Below are 26,267 nucleotides of genomic sequence, written 5' to 3'. Positions count from 1 at the left end.
AGCCTTTGTGCAGAATTCTAGCCACTAGAGCCAGTCCCACAATGAGCTTTCCCCAGTATGTGCCATTTCTGAGTCTGTAGCTTTTGAGGAGAAGAGAGGGGGGGCAAGGTGGAGGCTGGGGGTGTGACCTTGACCAGCCGCCACTTTGCTTGTTTGAAAGCCCCATGATGTCTCTCTCTCATGGGTGGGCCAAATTCCCTGGGCCAACAAAGGGAAGGGAAGCAGAGAAAGGGGAGGTAACCTTGCCCCTTGTGACTTCATAAGGAGCAAAATTCCAGATTGGCCCATCTGGGCTTTCATTTTTTCAAAGGCAGAGCAGGATACCCAGGGCTCGGTTTACACCTATCTCTATTTCTAGCCACTGGGGGACCATAGGCAGGCTGGGGAAACTCATGTTATTGTTAAAAAAACTAAACAAATATTGTAGACGGGATATATGCAGTTTTTATACTTTTATGATACAAAGATTTGTGACTCCTTGATGTTTCCCTATGGGGCCACCTTTAAAAATGTCAACTTGTTCCCAAAATGTAATAGGCAGAACAGCGTGAAACAGGTTCCCACTGCCCAAAAGATGGACCCATTCCATTTTGGAGAACTCCTGTCTACCACAGGCCGCCACTTTTCACACACGATTTCCATGCAAATTTGGATTTTAATAACCCCATGAGGACTAAGTAGTCTTACTAAATGCAAGTGTCTAAGAATAGCAGTTCCCCTATTCCTTGTGTAATGAATCCTGCAGGCTTCAGGGCTCACTAGTTTGGCTTTGGTCGATGTGTATAAAGCCCAAGTAAGTATGAAGGCCTGACCCCAGCCCGCTCTGATAATGCATTGCTGCACAGCACCACTGTATGCTTTTCTCCTTCTAACATCGTCGATCCCTCCATTCCTCTTGCTTTTCCATCTCCCATACCATAAACCTTTTTTCTTGCCTTTCCCTGTTTGCGTTGCAGATGAGGAAACCTTTCTTTCCCTTTCTCTCATGTGCCTCGTTCACCTCGTAAATACAATGCTCCAGCTTGTTAACGAAAGGAATGGAAGGAGGGGTGATGGGAGGGGGTCTTCCTCTTTCCATCACAGCAAATCAACCAATCCAATTGGGCTCCTGAATGTCTGCATGAGGGCCAATACATGTACGTATTGTCTTTTCCTCTCCCTCTACACCGCCTCTATGTTCAAACAGGAACACAGCAGAGCCAGAACAAAGGACCACGGGTGGGGGGGGGGTTAAGGTGTGGAAAGGGAAGATTCTTGTCTTCTGTCGTATGAATCGAGTAATAGCACAAGGGGGATGATGCTTCAGAGTCTTGGAAAACCATCTGCTCTGCAGGAAGATAATAGCATCAAAGTGTTGGCTGGAAAGTGGAGGTATGAGAGCTGGGGGGGGCGGGGGGCTCCTGTCTATTGTGTTGTGTTACAGTGTAATGGTGGTTTTATGAAGGTATTGTACTATCTTGGGTAAACTTGACCTTGGATGAGGGAACTTGGCTTTCCTGAACAGATGTGTTCACAGGCATGGGTGCTGGAAAATACTTGCCTCGCTAAAGTTCATTACATCTTGTTTCAATCTCAAAGACAATGCAGTGAGTGTTGTAAATCGCTTACAGTAAGCAACGTGTGGTCCAAGTTTCTGATATGGCCTCACAGTTTGTCAAAAGAGCATTTATTGAAAGTGGACCTTAGGTTCAAATGTTTGCATGCCGCTATTTCTTGCAGGAATATTTCACTTTTTTCCACAGAGAATGGATTTTACCACCATATCTTAAAGGAATAGTTCAGCAAAGTGAAATGGAAACAGGAAAATTGCAAATATCATTAACATCAGCCCATCAGAGTATGAGATCTTTTACATGCAAAGTTGACATCTTGTCCTGGGAGTATTGCTAGAAGAAAGGACTTGTCCAAAACAAAAGTAAGACCATTAAGGTAAAAGTCAATCATGTCATGGCAACTTTGATACATCTTGTGCACAAATAGACATTTTCAGGGACACATAAACACCTGTAAAAGAACTCAAAGCCACCTATGTGGTAGTATTTGTCTCTTGGACCACATTTTGCCATGATGACACACACACACACACACTCACACACACACCACACACACACACACACACACACACACACACACACACACACACACACACACACACACACACACACACACACACATTACAATAGTTAGTCCAGCCTTGTCTCACATGGATCTTATTGGAATCATTCTCAATACTGTAAGATCCATATGGTTCTTAGGGAACGGAAACCTTGGAGCCCAGAAAATAAAACCAGAAATAAATAAGTGTAATTTTAGGCCTAAAGGAATATTTACTAGTTACAGTAATACACTAGCTATGTTTCATCCACACGTTTTTATCCGAATTAAGTGACATTGAATGAAAAATGCCTTATGGAAACAGTAAAATTTGATTGAATTTCATGAATATCGACTCAAAGGAAATACATCGGTCTCCTCAGATTTTCTCTTGATCAATACACGGCTTATGTGATAAACGCTGATGGAAATGTTATTTGCCGAACAAATAATGAAGTGCGAAAGAAGAAGACATTTTAGTTCAAAAATCTAAGAAATTCCATAATTTATCAGGAACTCGCAGTGAATGGAAGGCGCTCAAACAGAGCGACATGTCTCAAAAAAGAGTTGTCTCGCAGTGGTGCTGGAGGTAAAATAAAAGCCAAGTATATGGATCATCATAGCAATGTGTTGTTGTTTTCCTATTATCGCTTGATATGTTGCTATCAGCTGGCACATAAGCCTTATGACATTTTGTCCAATATTGATCATGTGTTGGTAGACGGCGCGATCCCTTTTGTCTAAAAAAACGTTGTTCCCAAAAGTTTGCTTAAATGTTTGCGATTCGGTGCGAAAATGAATGGAAACACCTTAAAATGTCTCAAATCAACTCAATAAACTAATTTGAAAACAGCATGTGACGTCATTACGCAAGTTTTCATTTGCTTTAAAGTTGTTGGATGGAAACACACTTTCACCAGCTTTATTCACATGACTTTTTTTTTTACCAAACTTAACTACTCTGTAAGCCAAACTTAGCTACTCTGTAAGCCAGCAAAAGAGCTGAATCCCAGAAGCTTTAACGGTAAAATTAGTTGTAGCTGGATCTTGGAGCCTAGATACAGTGTGTGCTGGGGAAAGCCCAGTCTGTCAGTTCAGAGTGTAGGAAGTCACAGGCTAATGTGTACTCAGAGGTATTCAACACGGAATTCTGTGCTGCGTGCGTGTGTGTGTGTGTGTGTGTGTGTGTGTGTGTGTGGGTGTCCAAGTACATGGAAAGAGGGTATGGGGAAGTTCAGGCATTCACCTTAGTGTGTTGACTTCCTGACCCTCCTAATTTAATGGGACATTGTTCTCCACGAGGCTGCCGCACAAAAGACAGGAAGGTTCAGTACACTCCATGGAAAATAGACGAATGAGGTATGTAATGGTTCGGTGAGATAGAGTGTGTTTGTGTGTGTGTGTGTGTGTGTGTGTGGTGTTTGTGTGTGTTGTGTTGTGTGTGTGTGTGTGTGTGTGTGTGTGTTGTGTGTGGCAGTGACTACATTTTGCCTTTAGCTTTTGCAAGATATGCACATGGAGATAAGTTCCAGATCTGGTTCGCACTTGAATTACAAAATGACAGTCAGAAGAGAAGAAATTTGCGAAACACATTGAACCACAATGTGTGTGTGTGTTTGGTGAATGCAGGCGTGTGTGTGTGTGGAAGAGAGGGAGTGAAAGCGAGAGCGATGGAGAGAGGGTCGGATCTTTCTTTCTTTCAGTCCTCAGTCTGTCAGGGTTGGACAGATTGCTGCATGCAGTGACTCATGGCTAGTGGAAAAGTTATTAATTTGAAAGGTGGTTGATTTTACTGTGGCGCTCTTCCTCTCTGGCATAATACATTTTATTGTAATTACACTATATGTCAACATGTTGGGGATAGAGAGACAGACAGACACATAGGTGGCCTGTGAACAGGTCAAAGGTCAGATTACCAGATCAGATTTGTTGAGAGTAAGAGGAGTAGTAGAGGCAAGTAAGGATCTTTTATTATACATGCGTTGGTCCGTTTGTCTGCTTGACAATCCCAATTTGAAGTAATAAAAACTGAAGTGATATGACCAAACAGAGAAATTTATCTTTTTAGATAAAACAGATGTTGACAAAGTTTCCTTTTGGGGGACATCATTTGAAATTGGGGAAAATTAGAGTTTGGAAAAAAGGTTAAAAATGTCAATATATCAATTATTGCAATATATTTCATTTTGAAGTTATTTTACATTTGGTGTGTGCAGTTTTGGGAATTGTCCGTAGACTTTTTGAAAAAAAGGAAAAAGTTTTAAAAACGTGTGTATGCAGTTGTTAAAAACTGTAATATGTGATAGTTCTTACAAAAGCCTATCATATCATTTTGTGTGGTGTGTGTGTGTGTGCGTGTGTGAGTTGCTGAGATCAGCTGGCAGATGCTGTGTGTTGTCAGCACAACACAGTGTTTCTCTTTCATGAGGAGTGTGTACGGTGACCGTCCACTCTGCTGCTGTACAGCCCAACACAAGCGTTTGGGCCACACACACAAAGTTGGTTTTACTTTTAGTCACCACTAGGAGAGTCAAAGTCAGACATGTTCAAACTCTACTCAAAGGGGATTGAAAAGGCAAATATGAGAGGTTTGCATGTTTTAATTTTGTATGATTTAAAGCTTACTTGGATTCATTTTTCCCCAAGAATCTATTAGTTTTGTTTCATTTCTGTCCCATATGAAACTTGCTTCAGTTGCGTAGTCCATCAAAGTGAAGCCAAGTCTGCATTTAGTTTTGTCCTAGGAGTTTAATGTGTTCTTCATTTTCATCATCATAATACATGAACCTTCTTGTACAATTAACACTTATCACTAAGCCTGTTATTCTGTCTGTGTTTCCTGGAAGTCTCCTTTCAAAGATGTTGGGGATGTTTCATGTAGGCATATTTGGATTTTCTGGGCGTAGCCAGTGGTGAGCCACAGTGACTATTAACCAGCACAGAGAAACCATGGCAGCAGCAACAATGCCATGAGCAGTTGCCTTAGCCAAGTGTGTGCCAAGTGTGTATACACTTCCAGCGGAAGGGTGAAGTAAGTGTAATTCATGTCATTGGTTTTACAGTGTAGTTTGTGATGACTGTTTTTGTAAAAAAGTCTACAAATAAAACTCATGCCAGAACTAACCATTTTCAATTGTATTGCCTCCACTAGCAGTCAAAAACATTCACTTGTGTCTCCATGGTAACAGTGGTGAGCCTAACAGGAACTGTAAAGTTTCCAGATAAAAGGAAAGAGATTTTTTACGTCAGAGTCATAGCCTGTGTGTGTACGTGTGTGTGTGTGTGTGTGTGTGTGTGTGTGTGTGTGTGTGTGTGGTGTGTGTGTGTGTGGTGTGTGTGTGTGCACCATAGGTCTGTATGTGCAAGCATGCACACAGTTGTGTATCTGTGTGTGCGTGTTAACTTGTACGAACACGTGCTTGTACAGCTGTGGAAATGTGTGTGTGTATTGGTGTGTTCAAGTAGGTATGATTACTGTACATGACTATGTGTTTGTGTATTGTTTTCTATTTGTATGTGTGCATTTGTGCAGTTCGCTGACTGTATGTGTGTGTGAGTGTTGGTGTGTAGTATGTGTTAGGATAAGGAGCACACCATGGAAGCTTTCCACTCTCAGCCCACACTGCAACCACTCAACAGACTTATGTAGAGCGAGAGAGAGGAATCCCGCTGCAACACACCCTTCTCTGTTTCTGTTTTCCTGTATAAACTCAACGTCCACAAAGAAGTCCCCTACTGCTGTGGAAAGGCCAGATGCATGTGTGTATGTGCGTGCGTGTGTGTGTGTGCCATAGAATACTCACTTATTCCAAGCCGGTAAAGTATACTACTAGTCTAATATGTGTTGCGCAGACAGTTGCAAACACACACACACACACGCATACACACAGACACACAAAAACAGGGAATCCTCATGATATAACTGCTGGTGTAAAATAGGACTGGGGAAGTCTAAGAAGCAAATGAATACATTGGTTGTTTTTTTAATGGAATTACAAATCCCAATTTACACAAGGTCCATTTAGCTGTTCTGGAGCTCTTGATAAATCAACCACATGCAGTACCAGATAAAAGTTTAGACACACTTTCCCATTCAAGTGAATGAGTAAGCGCTGGTACATTGTCCAACATTAGCCATAGTAAATTGCTGTTCAGAACAGACCAAGGAAAGGGTCCGACACACCAACCCGACTCTGTCATTACAGTATGGGAGATGGTTTACATTGTCCAAGCCAATATCAACTTGCTGATATATCAGTCTAATCTTAATGCTCGCCCTGTCAGACTGGCTCCTTTGGGTGATGGATGGGAAGCCATACATCGCTCCAAACAGTCAAGGGACTGTGTGTTTTTCAGTATATTTCTCATGTGAGTGCCATGGGAAAGAGTGTGATGGTCGCACACAGCATAAAACTCTAGAGAACTCCATACTCTCCTGCTGTTTTCCACTCGTCCCCTTTAATCAGAGACATGGGACCAGAGAGAGAGAGAGAGAGAGAGAGAGAGAGAGAGAGGAGAGAGATTGCTATATAAAGTGATGGCATGCCACAGGTCCCTGAGGGGGGAGAGAGAGGGATGAGTCACCAGGCCTGTTGTTGCAATGGAGCACAGCGACAACCTTTCTTCTTTCCTTTTTCCTCCTTTTTCACTTCCTTCCATTCTCTATTAATTCCTTCCAGCCCCTCATTCCTGGGCCTTGCCCCTTTTCTTTCGTTTCTCTCTACCTTCCTTGTTTTCTACTTGACGTGGTTTCCTTACAGTGAGTGGTCGGAAAGTAAACTTAGATTCTCAGATCCCTGAGGAATGAGACAGATCAGCGTCACAGCTCCATGGCAACCAAACAAAGGGAAACCAAAATATGCCTGTGCCAGATGTGTGTCAGATAATCTCGATTGTTTTCTATTCAGTTCCGTTTGCATTGAAATTAGTAAAATGATCCTAATTCATAGACTGCTCTCCCATCTGCACATCACAGTTTTGCTTTAAAGTTATGGGGGTTCTTTTTTGTGAGTAACACTGTACGTCTGTCCTTAAATTTTGGAACCCAGGAAAGCGTCAAGTGGAAGCTCTTGGGATTTATGTACACACTATGTAGTGTATCAAGAGTGGAGCCTATGATACCACCAAATGGCATGCTGGGTACAGCTCGCTCTCCATTGCTTGCTACAGTACATTAAAAAACAGATAAAGAAAGAAAGACCGGAGATGTTATATTGTAACAAACTCAAACATGTCAGGCATCAGCAATGTAACTTTCAGAATTTTTCCTGGAAATAGCCTGGTCCTAGTTAATTAAGTCTCAGTGTGGCTTGGGGGTTAAGATGCCAACGGAGATCTGCAACATCCATGATTTGAGTCCAGGTCGTGAGCCTTTGTTGCATCTCTCTCCCTCATCATCCTCCACACAATTCTGTTTGTGTACGAATTAAATAAATTTGATAAATCGCGTTAATTATTGAGCTTTAGAGGTGTTGGTAGTTCCGCTTTTTACAAATGTTTGTGCTACGCCAGGCTAACCACAGCCTGTCTCCAGCTCTGTACATAACTGTTCTTCCTGTTGTCCTCGGGTCAAATTTGACATGTTTACAAAAACATTCTATACCAGAACTTTGACAAAGGAACGTTGAAAAAATTGACAAATGTTGAAAAAAAACTACAAAAATGCAGGGAAAAAATTTTAAAAAATCATTCTATTTTTAAATGCGGAAATAGTGACCATAAAATCAAAAAAGTGACAAAAAAACTCAAAAACGTTGAAAAAAGCAACAAAAAAAATGTTAAAAAATGGACTAAAACATGATTAAAAAAACATCCAAAATGCGCCAAAAAATTGGAATAAACCGTCAAAAAGTGCAGAAAAAGAACAACAAAGGGTTGAAATTTCAACTCAGAAAAACACAAAGTTGCATGGTCAACGGGAAGACAACACAAAGGTTAACACACACAGCGTTGAAATTAACATCGGAACATCTCACATTCAAAAAGAAAGCAAATAGGCCGAGTTTTCTGAAATGTTGAACTATTCCTTTATATAGTTCCATCTCATCATTTGTTAATATTTTCCTCTCCTCTCGTGGCCTAGATGTGTCTCCCTGTGTTATTTTGTGGCCAACATCTGATGACATTTCCCATCACAGCATGTTTCTTTTTGTTTTCAGCAGCTATGACCTTCTTTTCTGGTTAAACAGAGGAGCTTTGTAAGGATACATACATGAATCTAGCACAAATAATGATTTCTTGAAGGGTTTCCAAGGCTGCAGACACGTGTGTGTGAGGCAGCCCATTCCCACTCCTTTCAGCTCTCACTGCAAGACACAGCTTGCCATTGTCGACTATCAGTGGCAGTTGTTTTTACGACATACCTTTGGTTTGCGGGTATTCTGATCAAGTACTTTCATGTACTGTAGAAGCACACACACACACCACCATACAAATGCAGTCTTATAGACACACAATCCTTTGTAGTGAGTAAACACAGAACCCCATCATTATTAATTCAATGTGATGCCATCCCGATGGAAAATAACATTCCAGTGCCATATCCAAATCCACAAGATGAGCTTACTATTCAGAAATCTTGAATTTTCCTTGCACACTTTGAGCATTCAGCTTCTAGTCAAAGGGGATCTAATTATTGTGGGGTGAGCAGCTGAAGCATTGCAGCCCTGTACTCCACCTCGCTGGCCTGCTCTGGGTCCATATACAGTTCCCCATGCTTGACTAACATGAACTCAGACAGCGAGGGATGACAGTGGTCGTTCCCATAGCCACCCTGTGTTACTCTTTCCACTAACAATGGAGGAGGTTGGAGAGAGATTTATGAAGCCTGCAGAAAAAGTGTTTTCTTCCTTCCTGTCCTCTGCAAAATGCATCCTTCGCTTTAAGATAACAGGAATGTTCGGCTACTGATGGCCACAGTCTTTCACAGTGTATGAAAGCCACTCATTTTTAACCCTTGTGTTGTCTTCCCATCAACCATGAAAAAAAACAACCATTTTGGTCTTTTTTGTTCAACATTAATATCGCTTTTTCCCACATTTTTGTCACGTTTTCCAATGTTGCGGGTGCTTTTCTTGATGCTTTTTCCAACTTTTTTGATTTTTTCTTTCCAGATCTTATTTTGACGGCCCATTTTTTGTGACAAAAAAATAAAATTAACTGAAAATGGGTCATTTTTAACCCAAGGACAACCTGAGGGTTAAGGGGGTACAGTGATTTTGTGTTGCACTTCCCAAACTTTTTTTCCTTTTTTAATATTATTTATGGTCACAGGTGAATATAACTTATATTATGGTTACCTACTTTTGCGTTATTACTTTCATTACATTAAGTTTTTTTTATTAAGTTTAAGGTCACTTACTTACACTGCAACATTGTTTTTTTTTTGTACCATGGCAACCGCACTTTACAATACCTTTATTAGACGCCACTTCTTCGTCACCCAGGGTCTCAACACTCGATTTACTTGGGGGGGGACTGAAATGAAGTCTGGGTTTTTCTCCGCATCATTCCAAAAAATCCTCTTTTCGCTTTAAAAAAGGGCGGACTGAGCACGTCTTTCACAGATAAGCACTCATTATTGTGTTGTGCTTCCACAACAACAGACCTTTCTTTTTGTTCACAAACCTCCACATTTGCCGCAATGGGTGCTTTCTAGCCAACTTGACCAACGTATTACGGCCGCTGTACAAACTAAATACGAAGGGCCATAAGGACAAGGCAATGACAAACAGTTTTCGACGTGCGCTGCCGCACTACCTTTAAATTATTTGATGTCAAGAAATGGGCCACATAAATAGTTTAATCCTACTTCCGCAATTGTTGCCCCTGGCCCGCACTTTTAAGACCCATGTCTACCTTCTGCTCGTTGTCTACTGTTTACCTGTTTTTCCTTGTGTGTTTACTTGTTTGTTTGTTTGTTTTTTTGCTCTTATTGCAGAGAATGCTACTGTAACAAAGGAATTTCCCCGCTGTGGGATGAATAAAGTATTATCTAATCTAAAGGTTCTGGGACATGTGCAACAGACTAAAAAGATACAGCAAAGACTAGCTCAAAAAAAGTCTTGTAAGGAACCCTATTTGCACACAATTAGTATCATCTGGGGATTTGTGTGATTTAGAAATCCCCCCCCCCCACCTCCACATCTGAGTTTTTTGTGTTGCATTCACACCCAACAAGCCTGCTTTTACTCAAATTAATGGATTTATCTGTACCACGAGACTTGGGTACCTGGAGGTGCGTGGAGGATGGCCAGGGTGAGGCACCACATTTGTTACAGTAGGGGGTTCCATATCTTTGCGGGCAAAATATTATCTGTATTATCTGTTTTGTGCAATAACACTGGCCTGACATGTGTGCAATCTCAAATAGGCAAGGCAAGGCAAGGAGCTTTATTTGTATAGCACATTTCAGCAACAGGGCAATTCAAAGTGCTTTACACAAAATCATTAAAACAGATAAACACAAGTACAAACAGTTAAAGTCATAAGCATTAAAAATCAATAAGACACATGAATAGACAGTTAAAAACAAAATAGAAACATTAGGACACATAAAACACAGAATAAAAGCTACAGTCAGCATAAGAAAGAAATGAGCATTAATTTAAAGAAGGCAGCATCAAAAAGAAAGGTCTTCAGCCTTGATTTAAAAGAACTGAGAGTAGCAGGGATCTACAGGTTTCTGGGAGTTTATTCCAGATATGAGGAGCATAGAAACTGAAAGCTGCTTCACCCTGTTTAGTTCTGACTCTGGGGACAGAAAGTAGACCTGTCCCAGATGACCTGAGAGGTCTGGGGGGGTCATAGTGTAGTAGCAGATCAGAAATGTATTTTGGACCTAAACCGTTAAGGGATTTATAAACTAGCAAGAGTACTTGAAATCAATTCTTTGAGACACAGGAAGCCAGTGTAAAGACTTCAGAACTGGAGTGATGTGATCCAGTCTCTTGGTCTTAGTGAGGACTCGAGCAGCAGCGTTCTGAATCAGCTGCAGCTGTCTGATTGATTTTTTTAGGGAGACCTGTAAAGACCCCGTTACAGTAGTCAAGTCTACTGAAGATGAAAGCATGGACCAGTTATTATCAATTATTATGGACCAATTATTATTATTATTATTATTATTTAACTTTTCACCATTCCAAATCCTTAATTATGTGAATTATGTAAATAATGTATAATAACATTCCTTTATGTAAATACCGTACGTATCCAATTCCTTATATTTCTTTATTTCTTGTATTTCTACTCTATTTATAATATTGTGCAACTACAACACAGAGTTTCCCTTCGGGGATCAATAAAGTATTTCTGATTCTGATTCTGAAGTCCCGGTGGGTTACCAGAGGCACATACCCTATCCCACCCCCCATGGCGCCACCCACACAGCATCACCATCTGCCCTCACAGTGCTGATCCACCTATCCGGGCAACACTTCTGTCGCCCCGCGCTCCACTTTATTCCCATGGGTGACGTCATGCCACTTTAACAAAGCATCCTGGGAAGGCGATGCTGCATTTGAAAAAAAAAGAGGAAATCTAAAGGTGACCGTGCTTTTGCCGTCAAGGACCCTCAACTTTGGACCGACCTGCCCGAGGAGATAGAGCTCGCAGACTCAGTGAACTCTTTTAAATCACATCTCAAAACCCATTTTTATAGACTTGCTTTCATGTGACGTTGTCCCTTTTTATTGGCTCTTTTTAATTATCTCTTTTTATTGTCATTTTTTATTGTCTCTTTTCATCTTTTTTTTATGTTTTATTGCTCTTGATTTTTGATTTTATAGTTATTTCATTGCTTCTAGTTATATTTATGTGCACATTTTGTCTCCTCACTTCCACGTTCTTCTTGTTTAGTTACCAGCTCCACGAGCTCACCACACCCGACAAGCACACACACACCGCCACACACACACACACACACACACACACACACACACACACACACACACACACGCAGTTTTGTTTTCAGGAATCATGACTGTGTCTGTGTGTGCATAATTGCAGGATAACATCCATCTGTACTATATCATAGAGATGATCATGTAATTTTACAAAGAGGCATCCCAGAAGAGAATTAAGCAACAACAAAAAAACACAAATGTAACTATAACATAATTTGCAATACTTGAAGGTTCGTCTTCACCCTTGAAGTTATTACTTTCCTCAAAGATTCTCAACTCAAGATCCACTTGCAAGTTTTCTTCCTGAGCTTTGTAACAACAAAGTGTTAATTGTAATTTCCCCACTGGGGATTGATTAAAGATAATAATTTGCATCACATGACCAATGCATCAGAATTAAGTCACTTTTTTTTAACCCCGATTTTCCACCGGGTGTAACTCTCTATGACAACTAATGTGAGCAAACTCCATCTGCTGATGAAGACCAACACATGTACACTCTAGGAAAAAGAATCTGGTAAGTGGACGTAATACATGAAATATATTAAATCTTTCTGTGTAAAGTAAAAATTCATTGATTGAAACAAAAGTAGGCCTACATTAAATGATATTAGCCTGATGAGAGTAATGATTCAGATTTTTCTGTCCGATCTTCTTGTCACTAAACAAGCCATAAACTTTAAAAATGTTGTGGATACTAAAGTTTAAGAAAGTCATCCTAGGATTTAAATCATTGTAGAACTAGATGATTTGGTGACTCATCATCACAAACCTTATCACTATTCAGAGCCAATAATGTAACAATGAAAGGATTCAAAGCTGGAATCATATGACGGAGTGACTCATTTGAGAAAACACACTAATGTTTCTTTTTTGATTTTTACATTGACGTCTGACTCATGCTTCTACTTCTACTTAGAAATTAAAAATGAAAAGGGCAAGACAAGGATCGGAAAGATAGAAGGAGATAATTGCTTTATTAATGTCAAGTGAGCAGCATTAAAAAAAAATTGTCATGCATTTCACCACAGCTGAAAAATTATCATGGTATTTTTGCAACAACAAGTTATAAACAAGCTATGTAAAGTTGAAGGTAGTGCAGTGGGACCGGAACCTTAGAGGGATTTGACCGACGTCATGTTCTGGGCAGTAACCTGCACATTGGAGGCACTCGGTGTAAACAACTGAACGGAGTACAGTGGAGTATTGTGCACTTTGGATACTTTAAGTGAATGTAGCCATGTCTAAACAACAGAAAATCATCCAAGATGCAAAGGCATATAGGGAAGGACTTGGACCACAAGAAAAGGTTTATTGGTGGTGCAGATCCCTACGAGTGGGCTCTCTCTTCTTAGATCCATGATGACCTGGTGATTCTAACTTCAGTTGCATATTCCGATATAGTAAGGTGACCACATTTCTCAGACAAAATCCGGGGACATTTTCAGCTCAGAAGCTCATATACCTCCAAAACACGTCATGTCTTTGTTTTTGTAAAACTTAAAACGGGGACACTAGACCTAGAGCTGTTCTCGTTAGGGGCTGAGCCCCTCTAAAGGTCTGATCCTAGAATCACCCCTGCTGCTACTTCATACTTGTACTCCACTACACCTCAGAGTGGAACGTTGTAATGATTACTGAACTAGGCTTGTTTCTGCAACAGCTCATTGAGTATCGGATGCAATCAAAACTATTGAGGAACTAGTTTCCTTTGACATTGATGCAGTACTAAACGAGATCGCTGCAGTCGGTAGCAGAGAAACAAGCTACGATGTACTGTAAGTTAATATGGTAATTGTCCAGCTTGTATTTACGTTCATAAAAGTGCTTTTTCTCAGTCTGACCTATGGTTACAACCTAAAACACGGCAATAATAACCATTTTCCTTGGAGATGTTCGGGATTTAGGTACTTCAGTGCCTGTGCATGGTTGTGATGTGGAGTATCTCCAATATGGCGACCTCCGGTCTGATGACGCGTCGAGAAAACCCTCTATATGGCGTCTTTCCATTACATAGTACCTGCTCGACTCGCCTTGACTTTACTCGACTTTTTTTGTTTTTCCATTGTGAAAATTTAGTATCACCTTCATCGAGGTTCAAAGCGAGCTGAGGCGATACCAAAATGTGACGTGCAAACCGGCAGACTACTGATCGATTAGAGAGAATCATCACTAATCACTGCGTCATCAGCGCTAGTGACAGATAGGGGGGGTCCTGAACAAACCCGCCATTTTTAAGTAGAGTAGCCAGCAGTGTTTTTTTTGTGTCTTCCAGCTTCTTTTAAAACAAAATGTGTCTTCTGGCTGCGGCAATAGAGCCGAGAATCACAAACAACACAGCTTCAACGTTCTGCGCGTGTGTCGAATTAGGTCCGCAGTTTCCTGCGGCGTCGCTATGACAACCAGCCACGCTCGCCTCACACATGAGGTGGTACTAAATCTGCAATAGAAAATGGAGGATGGGGCATTGCAGTTGAGCCGAATCAAGCCTAACAGAGCCGGTACTAGCAGTGGGTAAGACATACTGTACTATACTATAAATCTAAATCTAAATTGTAAACAAGCTCAAGTAGGGGGGCGCACTTAGTTGACACAAAAGATTTAACCAGTGTAATGCTATCCATGTACTAGATCCAAACCAGATTTAAAGGACAAAGGTGTCTTTTGAATGGCCTGCTCCATTTGTCTTCATTGTGCACTGTTATTATGACAAATGGATTCTAATATTCCGGTCCGGTCCTGGATTCTAATATACACTGCGGCCTTCAGTGGCCATTTTGACTAAGGTTGACTACTGCCTGCCAAAAGAAAGAACACACTCTAGGGGCCACCTGATTCTATTGGAGTTAATGTGTTGACCTGGCATCAAGTGTACGTTCAAAGGTTTTAGTCGTGCGAGAGAAAACCCAGATTGATCAGATAGTCTAGCTAGCTCTGCAGAAATCTGAGGAGCAGTTAACCATAGTCCTTATAAATCGACCTGAATTTACAATTCCAACACAAAGAAAGCGGAACGAAACAGACATTGGAGAAAAAACATGCATCCGGATATTCCTGCGGCAGCGGAACAATCCTGGAAGTGGAACGTCGTGGATATGGTAAGTCACGCACGAAAGCATTGCAGGATAACGACATCTTGTAATAAAACTTAATGTTGTCAGAAAACTTTTACAATCTGAGCCTGTCAGTGGCAAAAACAAGCACTTTTAGTGGACATTCATTGACCTTTGCTTTTGCTCCGCAGGTTAACATTGCATCCCGGTTTGGGTCCTTAGTTGTAGTGTATGTGTGAAAGAGGGGATCCAAAGAGAGAGAATTTCAAAAAAATGTAAGTATTTGGATATAATTGGAGAGGCTAAGTGGGGTGGGGGTCAGGGCCCTGAGCCACAATAGCTAGCAACATAAACATTGTGTGCCCACTACCTGAAAATGTTGGGAATGCCGGGATGAATCAGCAACTGTTCAGTTTCCAAACCAGGGGAAGGCACTCCAGTTTTAACCCCCTGAAGCAAAACTAAACTACTCCAATTACAGTTTTGCATGTTTGTGTTTGATTCCTGTCTCAAATCAGGTGGCATAAACTAACCTGCCCTGAAACCACAGACTGAAAGAGAGTAATGTCTGTAACATTACCAAGTTACTGCTGCCAGGAAATTCAAGTTTGGTTCACAGAGCAAGCAGCAACCACCACAGCTAATCCTGTTAGGCCGAGGCACCTGTCTGTCAAGCAAACATGCCCTGGAACCAGCATGATGTGGTTATTAGAGGAACTGCAGTTTAGGACACATGCGCAATCCGGTGATGAGCATATATTTTAACAAACCGATATAATTCATGCATTTCCATGTAATTACATTTCACAAACGTAATTCCCATCAACCCATTGGCAAACCATGGACCATGGGAGATTTCAAGTGACAGTTCAGATCTGGTTGCATAGCGTTAGTCGTTCAACTGGTCGTGACCGTTTTCCCATATCTTTTTAACAAACTGTCTGTATACTTACAAAGTTCTCAGTGCTTCGGTTTACATTATGCTACCGTGGAAGTGTGTTGCTGTTTTGAGCCTTGTTAGTGATAAAGAAATAGCAATTTCTTTTAACTTTACCTGTAGCGCACTGGCGTTACAAGGTAACATTCACATTCGATTAGCATGAATATCCCAGAGAACGGTCAAACTCTGCACACATGTTATAAACCCCTAGGTTCATTATGCACCTGATTTGTCTCTTAAAGACAAATTTCAAAGTGTGTAATACTACTTTCTATGTAAAACAAGAAAGTACTATAAAACCTTTAGTGTCTCCATCAGGAGCTGTGTGATGTCAATGGAGTCAGCATGAGTTGGGGCTGAAAACTCCACCTTTGATACTATAAATAATATGACGGTGTGGAGTTTGAAAGAATTGAGTTTACTAGACCTTTCGAGCCCCCTCCTCATCTCTGCTGAAGGCTAGAGGTTCCATTAGCTGCATTAGCCTCTACTAGCATAACACACCCATGTGTCCATGACCGGATGACAATTGTCTGGACGACATGAAATAACAAACAAGCTGATGTTGTGGCCTGAACGTCAGCACACAGTCCTGGCCCGACCTCTGATTTTCAAAACCAAACAGGAACACAATCTCCTAAAGGTCCTTTCCTTCTCACAATCAAACAAGTATGTGATAGTTGCTATTTTTAGATGGCTCTCCTCTTCTCTTTCTCCATCTCCATTAGCACTCTGTTACCTCCCTCTGTCTCCTTTATCTTTGCTCCTCCTCTCCTTTTTTATTTACCCACCTCCCCATTTTATCAACAAGCTATCATCAATGCCCTGACCATCTTGCCTGACATTCACCCCCCCCCTACCAAATAAACCAAAGCCAAAAACACTCCACAAAAAAAGCACTGCTCCCAGCTGAAACAATGTTACACACAATATGTACGCTGGGCTGGGAACATTTCTGGCTCACATGTCCTTATATGGACCTGGATGGACCTGTGTGAAAAGAATGGGTTCACTCTTGATTCCTTCACACACAATTCATTACTTGGAGTCTTATTGTTCTCAGGCTCTTGGTGAAATGTGTACTTTATAGTGTTCCAGATCTGGGTCTTTTGAGGGCAAAACATTCATAATACCTGGAGGAAAAGTATAGAATACGACAGATTGTTTGTTGGATGTTAATTTCCACAGTCCAATATCCTGATTCCTTTGAATGTCAGGAGACATAGACAAAATAATTAAGTTGTGGTACAATAAGGGGAAAAATATATATTGATATTTGTATTTTAAGCATTTTGCTGATAAAAAAATGGCTTTGAGCTCCAGTGAGACCAGAAAGCGGCACTTTATGCTGTAGATGGTGGTGGTTTAGTAACTACCTGAAAGCCTAGTTAGCAGGTGAGCTAATTGGTTATTGGCTAAATGGGGCTACTTGCCCCATGTATGAATTATCCTCAGTACTTCACATTTTTAATCTGTGAGTCAGTGAACATTTTTTTACTGACCGCAATGATAACATGTTTGGCAAAACCAACCTTTAAAGCTATAGTGCATAGTTTCTGTTGCCCTGCTGAGGAATTAATGACAGCAAAACGCACATCCACATGATACAAGCCACCACCCCCACCCCTCCTCCACACAGTTGCTGGTAGCCAAGGAGGACACGGAGGATTGAAAAACATGATGGACTCTCCAGGAGAGGTAATTATCTTTACTTGAGCTTCTGTCACCGAACACCACAATCTTCTGAACATAGCCATACTGATAAAGACAGAGTTGTGTGGAGCCAATAGTCTTAATTAGCTTTGTAGCTACTCATTTGGCGATGGCTTGAATGTAACGGACGTTTAATAATACAAAAAAGTTATGCACTAAAGCTTTATACCCTTCGTGGATCTGCTTATGCCGCTGTACCTTTAGTGGTCCCTTGCTGAATATTGATTCAGGTCGGACAGAAAATAGCCCTTTTAGGCTTACTGGTCATTGCTTTAATTCCTCTAATGGGCTTACCCACTTGTCTTCCATTAAGTACTTGTATTTGGGCAACGCTTTTATTTTTGTTTTTTATGTACAGATATTTGCAGTCTTAGTTTTCATAACCAGGGCTATGATGACGTTGGGTGACAGACGCACATACCTGCCATCCGGATTATAGCTGCCTACTTCACCGCTGTGTCTTGTGAAACTGTTTTGGTCTCATTATTTCTCATTTGCGTCCATGTGAAAACATAGTGTATGCAATAGAGTAGGGTGTTCTGAAAATTTGGGACAAACCGTGTCCGGTATTGATTCAGTAAAGGACAGTGCTTTTTGTTTTTCAAAACAGGGCAATCCCATGTTATAAGGGACAGGTGACAACCCTAGTCACAATAGCCCACTAGCAAAGCTTGCGATCTGCCTGATAGCTAACCAGACAAAAAGTCAACACAATTCATTCAAGAGCCAAAGGTCTATTTGTGGGCCTACCGACTGCTATTCCACACAATTTCTGATGTGGAGTAACCCTCTCATCTGCTCAGTCCATAGGGAGTTGGGTTGGGAACCGGAAGGTCTGCGGTTCAAGTCCCCGTTCGGACCAAAGTAGGGAGTGTGGACTGGTAGCTGGAGAGATGCCAGTTCACCTCCTTGATCAAGGCACCAAAACCCCCCCAAACACTCAGGGCGCCTGTCCAGCCCACTCACTCTGACATCTCACCATTAGTGAATGTATAGGACCTGAGCAAGTGTGTGTATTTCAGGCCTAATAACAACAGTGTGTAATAACAACAGAGTGTGAATTGTAATTTCCTCATAGATGCTCAATATAGAGTATAAATAAATAAATACCATGTAATACCAAGACGGCTTACATTTTGGTCAGCAGTGCAAATTGTAAAGTTGTACCCTACACAGAAAGTGTGGATTTACTTGGACTGGATCTGCAGTTTGGAGTGATTTAGATGTAGCCAATGACCACAAAATGTTGTTGGAGGGCCAGAGGACCAGTGCTACTGGGCTATCCTAGCTCAGAGCCATTCCCCTTGACAAAGTTTACCAAAGCTGTACTATACACTTTAAATTTATGTGAAATGGGTTAATTTTGCTGTTAAATGCCAATTATGATTTTAAAGAGTCACACAACAAGTGTAACCCTGGAATAAGAGTTATTTGCCTAAACAGACTAAGAAATAACTCGCTCAAACCAGGGAAATATCAAAATGACTTAAACACACAATGACACGTCCTTGCTAAGGTTTTGCTGACTGGACCCTTTATATTTTAGAGGTTAAATAATCCACTCTTTTATTTTCTAAACACATACAGTACATCTCATGAACATGCTGATCTTTACATATATTTTATTCCAAATCTATTTTTAATTGTACATTTTGATCTCAGTTAGAAGATCTGATTTATCAAAAGGGACGGATTCTAAAAGAAAAAGAATCAAATGAGAGGAGAAAAAGGAAAAAGTGGTAGGGATGGTGTTTAGGGTGGGGCGGGGTGAGGAGGACACAAAGTGGAGTGAATTCTCCTGGTGGGTGGATGAGCAAGGGAGAGGGAGGAACAGGGCTGTGACTGTGGAGGAGGAGGCAGGAGGTTAGCATGGGGAGCCCGGGATGCCTGCGCAATGAATCAGCTGTCTAAATATGGTCCCTGCTCTTCGTCTCAACACACCCATACGCTCCCTGCACAAAGTGGATGAACTTCTCTCTCATATTTTGCTCTTACCCACATAAGTCATTCCACCCTCCTCACAGAGATGGATGATGCTCCATGGGTCATTTAGTTAGTCATTATTCTCACTACAAAGTATGTAGTCCAAGTAAAGACTGTTTCTTCCAAGACCCTCCTCAACAGCACTGTCAAGGAAGGTCTGGCAAAGCTAGACTAGGGACAAAACAAACAGGCATGTACCTGATCTACACACTAATTGTCCCCATACTGTATGGTCCCTAAATGAACCAAGTCACACAACATGTCTAATGACATGTCGACGGCGAAAGTGCTCATAGCTGTTCCAAAGTGGATGTATTCGAATGCGGGTTAAAAAAAAAAAATGCCATTATAGAGAAGATGCAATGAAGACACGGACATGGATGATGGAACACATTGTCGGACAGTCTCTCCTTCTTCTGAGGTCTTTACACTGGCTTCCTGTCTCTCAAAGAATTGATTTCAAAATATTAACGGATAGGGCCAAAACACATATCTGATCTGCTGTTACGTTAGAAACCATCCAGACCTCCCAAGTCTGCTCTCTGTTCCTGGGTCAAAGCGTATTGGCTACTGTTTTTAAGCACCACATACAGTATCTGGAACAATCTGGAAGACTTTTCCATTTGATGCTGCCTTAAGTCATTTATCATTTCATACCATGCACTGAACCTTTTATTCCTGTTTTGCACACCTGTCTTTTTCTATTTCAGCTGTTTTTATATTCTCTTTAATGAAAGTTTTTAGCTGGTCTTTAATGCTCATTTAAATTTTTTATCTCTCTGCTTTGCTCCCTCTGTTTCTCTCTCTCTCCCACACTGTTAGGTAGAGTTGTCACATTCCAGGTTGGATCCTCAGTACGTGTTGTAAGCTCTGTTATCTGGCAACACATGGCCTCAGCTGTCAAGGAAGTGAACACAGATGTAAGGGAGTAGATCACAGGCTTACTGGATATTCAGCCTTAAATGAGCCAAACACACCCACACACACACACACACACACATACACAAATGCACCCACACGCAAACACACACACACACACACATAATCCACAGAGGAGGACAGCTGCTCATGCTAACAGGGAGAGAGTCACTTCCAACAGATGTGCTGACAGATCTGCTGCTGTGTTACACATCATACAGTAGCTTGTCCAGTGGCATTATGTGATATTGTTTGCTTCGATGGCATCAATCACAATTGGTTCTGATTTGAATGTAATTTGATATATGACAATGCCATAAAAAAAATCCTATAATGAAAAAAAACTCAATTGAAACCAGGGAGAAACAATGCTTGTGTAGAATCAGGTCACTAAGTCTTGCCGTAGACTACCAGAAAACGTTTAGAACTATGTATTCAAATGTATATATACATATGTACAGTTGTTTTGAACAAAGTCATGTGTCCCATCAGTCTACGCCTGGTTAGGACCACACTTGTGAAGGGGGCCCAGGAGGGAGGGGAGGGAAGACTGGTGGGCCAACAGCCGCTAATAAAGCAGAGCTTAAACAGCCTACGTTAGACTACAAAGCCCTCGTGCTGTGTCCTCCCTGTGTGAGCTGGCCCTATGTGACGATAAACATGATTCAGTAACATTGTGTTTTTATTATCTGCAGAGCACCCGGGCGGGGTTTTTCCTCGGGGCACAGACAGCACGAGTGTAAATCAGGATTGTCTGAACCTAAACTCATTTCCTGCCCGACACAAGGTGAAAAGTGAGAAGCATTTGGGAAAAATATCTGGAATCAGAAAATATTATGATTTGCTATGTGTCACAAACATATGAAAATAGACTGATATTAGCTAATGAACCCCCAGTGGATAAGATTATTACCAAGGGACCCCTAAATGGGAATTTGATTTTTTTATTTTTTATTGAAAAGGCAACACTGTAAATGGGAGATCCTATTAGTGGGAATGAAAATGTATTCAGTAGTTCTTTTTTAATATTACCATGTGAATTAAAACTATGTAACCTTAATCCCGCTTTTCCTATCCCCCCTGAACACATTCAACATCAAGGCCTCAGAAAATCCCCAGACCATTTTGAGAACAAATAAAATGCTGCTGGAGTAAGGCCAAACATACAGCTATTTATTGTTTTACATTGTTCTGAAAGTAGCATCTGCTAATTGCCCAAAATGTAATATAATGCTTCCAGTGTCCCTGAAAAGACATTGGTCAAAGCCTCAAAGAGCTATGGAAAAGATACACTTTGTTCTCCGGCCCTTCTCTGCCGAGGACATTATTTGCTTTATAATAGCAAAAACCAGGCTCATGTGAGATTATGGCCCGTGAGCATGAGGCGCACTTACAGGCTTTCACAATAAAATAATACACACACTGGAGCAGTGAATAGAATGGAAATGCTTGCAAATTTAAAACGTATTATGACATTCACCAGACGCTTGGCTGCAGGCTGCTGCAGCCGTCTTTTACATATTTTTGTCAAAAATATGAATATTGCTGCATTTTCTTTTTTTTTTCAGTGGCCCAAACTGAGTTCACCAGTCTTTTTGGCATTCGCCAGAACTGCCAGTTAGCCGGTCCGCCTACGACTACTGCTACATTGCTACTCTGCTAATAAGAAAACTTTAGCTAAGGTAGACACAGCCGGTGTGAACAAAAGAAGAAAATTGCTGCTCATTTGCTTTGAAACTGAAGGGTGTATTCAAAAAAACTATGTTCAGATTTCTGATTTTCTACAGGGCTACAGAGGCAAGCGTGGAGGATTTTAACACCGATTTCAGGAGCTGTGATGTCGGGAGCTGTGGTGTCCTTTTCCCAGGATCCTGGCGTGCAGGTGCCATTCAACCGGGTGACTCTTCTTATGTATGCCGACCTGACCTGAACTGACCTGAATCATGCACAAGATCAAGGAGCTGATGGGAATACATTTTACTGTATTTTACTGTATTTCATGGTTCCTGATTTTCGTTCAATTTCGATTGATTGACTACCACTATTAGTACTGCTACAGACATCTTTGTACATCCACAGTGTTTACAAGGTTGTTGTGGGTGGCAATGATGGACCCATTGTTCATGATATAAGTCAACGTTACTAATAAATCCTAACAAAAAACTAAAAAGATAATGCCACAGTTTAAGGGGTGTTGGAGTCTTTCACTGTCTGGTGCTGCTTTTGAAAGAATCTGCCCTTGACGGGCAACAGAGGAGCACAGAAAATTGAAAACAGAACACATTGTGGTTTGCTTTTTTAATGAAGATGAATCTGACATTATGTCATAGTTGGCAACAATAAACTAAGCCAGTGTTTTGAGTTAGTGAGGGAGCCAGAGATAGGCATTTCAGGGGGAGTTTCTCTTGCCACAGGGCCTAAGCAGTTGGCTAACACTATCAAAATCCCAACCCGTTTTGTTTTTCGCTCTGTGGTGTTCCAAGAAGATTGTACTGGAAACTTGCAACACTCAGCTTTAAGATACTCATTAAAATGTTGATTTATCATCTTTGAGAATCATCAGATTCTTTCAGATGTGATGGTAGAGATTAGAATGTTCTTGCTAAAAGCTGTGACATGGTCATCTGCAGATCATTATGAATGGAAACTAATACGCCAGGTCAAGGAAGCCAAATATATTGTGTAAACACAGCATTTACTCATACGCATTCACAGTCAGACAGTCTGGGTTGCTTAAGATGGAGCTCTCATTTGACTTTTGCCCAACTGGAAAAGAGACCAAGAAAAAGGAGAGAGTGAGGTCGGTCTAAGCCATGATGTCTGAGTCAAGAGTGGAAACTCTGAATGTCTCGCGCCACTGTGCAAAAAGCTGCAAGCTATTACACATCACACAGCAGCCTCAGAGGCTAAAAAAAGAAACAGGGGCTCTCCTCAACTCCCCTCAAATAAAAAGCTTTCTCTCTGTCTTTTCAAATGAAACATCTGCCCTTCAGGGCTTTCCTCTCTCCTGTCCCTTCCTCTCTGCTACCACCCCTCAGCCTTAAACAGGTCCTTGAGCGTCCTTGTGGTATTTTCCATCTATGTTTAAAAAAAAAAAAAAAGAAGAAAAAGAGTGAAATGACTTTGCGAATGGATTCCGTATGATTTAGGCAGCCGGCGAGCTTGGCTTGAATTCTTTAGTCCTATATATAGTGTGCTTTGTAAGGAAAATATCTGGAAGCCACCTTTAGTGTATACTGAGTATTGAACCAATGTACAGTAGATTTAGGGTGGGGCAGGGTTGGCACAGAGCAACATCTGGAAGGTTTACAGTCACAGAAATACACCCATGATCAATGTTTTGGTATTTTGTTAAAGAACATAATGAATTACGTTAACAAGAATAAGATATGGCTAAAACAAATGGTTGTACTTCTACACACAGCCACAAAGAGTTAATGTGAAAACAGACGTTGTTTGTATCTAGATACTTTTTTCTAACAGGTATGGTAAAGGTATTACATACCAAACTGGAAAATGACTGGAAGTGTTTTCCTTTATACAAACATGAGTAATGTATCCAGTAATTGTTACCATATGTGTGGATGTGTATCAATTTATATACATGTTAATTACTACTAATTTGTTGAAGGTAATTTCTGCCTGGATTATGATCACAGACATTATTCCAATCAATGAAGTTTTCCTACCTTACAGCAATCATAGGGAGGGGGTTAGGGCGGATGGTTGCCATGTAAGAGTTTAGTTATGGGTACGGGTATATTTTTCACATAAAGTGTACAAGAATCAAAGCTTAACTTAACCCTTATATGGTATTTGGGTCAAATTGACCCATTTCAAATTTTTACAAGAAGAAAAATAAGTGAGTAAGTATACATTTTTTATACCTGAAAATTAATGGCCTAACCTTATTTTCTGTGATAAACATGTATTTCTGACTCAATTCAGTAAACTATTCTGGATATGACCACTTTTTCCAAGATAAGAATGATCACATGGTGGGTTTTTAACATGAATCATAACCTTATGACAAATAACGAATCATACTTCCATTTTTAATTGTGTTCTAGTAGAGACTGATTGCATTCCCTAAACATATGTGTTATCTCAATTGTTAAAGTCACGGGTCAGTTTGACCCGAGGGATACAACAGGGTCTCAAAGTGAAGAGGGTGCTTATGTGAGAAAGTCAAAAGGTATAAAAGTGAGAGGTCAAAATTTAAAAATTCCTATTTGATAAATATTATCCACTCTGGGATGGCATTACCTTCCGAGTGGTATGTTTTTGGTATTGTGGGTTCAGTGATGAGACATAGTCCAGCCTGTTATTTGAGCACTTGCTAGCAACACTTTGAGGTAACTCTAGCCACTCCCTGAAATCCTCTGCACCTCAGCAAATTGAGAAACATCTTTGGCAAACACTTTCCTGTTCACTAATTAGTCTTTAAAAAAAGGGATGTGGCATTGAGATGACTTTCATTCCCATTCAAGAGCCCAAACGTTCACCCAAGGGCCACACCCTTCACTGAACCAATAGGGTGCCATATCATTTACATACTCTGCCTTACACCTCAAACAGACAAACCACAACCACACACTGACACGTGTGTTTACACACACATTCACTCTCTCACCTGGTAGACCATGACTTTAAAGTTGCGTCTCTTGAGCAGCTCAGCCTCGTTGCTCTCCAGTTTCTTGATCTGGCCTCCTTGCTTCTCCAGGGTGGCCCGCACCGTCTTGACGTTGATGCTGACCTTGCGCACTTTCTCCATCATCTTATTCACGCTGTTAGACGTGGTGCTGTGACTCTTGGACAGTTTGGTCAGATCGCCCTGAATGTTGGTCACCGAGCGCTCCATCTCCTGCTGCCTGGCCTCCAGCCCGCTCTGGGTCTGCTGGATCTGGTCCACCGCCCCGATGATCTTATCAAGCAAAGACAGCACCATGACCCCGTTCACCTGTGTGTCCAGCTTCACTGCGTCGTCCTTGTCTTCCGCCGCGTCCCCATCCGTACCCATGATGGAGAGCTCTTTCTTGACTGCGGCAAGGGCATCGTCTTCGTCGTCTGAGGGTGGAAGGTTGACCTCATCGTCTGAGATCTCGGTGAGGGTTTGAGGCTCTAGCAGGGCACTTGTGGATTGGAGTGCTTCCATGGCTGCCATGTTAGTGGATTTGTAGTGTTCAGTCAGTTGATAAACCACTGGTTCTTCTTCGACAGTTTTCTTTACCCCTCCTCTTACTTATCTCTCTCCAGCGTGTATGCACTCTCTATCTCTGTCTGTATCTCTTGTCTACTTCAAATCCCTGGAATCAGGCCAGCGTGCAGGGGGAGCCAAGCGATGCTGGATGTTACCACATGAGCGTTAGGATGTGAATCCCACACCAGGCAGAGAAACCCTCCAGTCAAGCTACAGCTGGCAGGGTATTTTCTCTCCACTCCCCTCTTTTTCCATTGGACTCTCCCCCTCTCTTTAAACTCCTCCCTATCTCCTCCTTTAATACACACACACACATACCAGTGAGACTCCAACTCCAGCTGGTAGGTCCAGCCCCTCGATGATTCAGTAACACACCCCTTTGGTCCAGCCTTTTCCCATCGGCATGGTTGGAATAGTTAGAGCAGAGCCGCACTGATCTGCTTGTATACAAGCTCAGGCACAGC

At 41.4% G+C, this 26,267-nt stretch overlaps 1 protein-coding gene across 1 annotated transcript in view; it reads right to left on the bottom strand.

Annotated features, from left to right (window-relative positions):
* The window catches only part of LOC116671527 (caveolae-associated protein 1), a 30,994-nt gene extending 4,975 nt beyond the window's left edge, over positions 1-26,019 (bottom strand). Inside the window, exon 1 of the mRNA XM_032502884.1 lies at positions 25,237-26,019. Within this exon, the coding sequence (XP_032358775.1) occupies positions 25,237-25,767 (531 nt within the window). The 5' untranslated portion in view covers positions 25,768-26,019. The remainder of the gene's footprint in view (positions 1-25,236) is intronic.
* Positions 26,020-26,267: the final 248 nt, after the last annotated feature.

Source organism: Etheostoma spectabile, chromosome 21 (assembly GCF_008692095.1).
Source record: "Etheostoma spectabile isolate EspeVRDwgs_2016 chromosome 21, UIUC_Espe_1.0, whole genome shotgun sequence".
NCBI lineage: Eukaryota > Metazoa > Chordata > Actinopteri > Perciformes > Percidae > Etheostoma > Etheostoma spectabile.
This window is presented reverse-complemented; position numbering and strand designations above follow the sequence as displayed.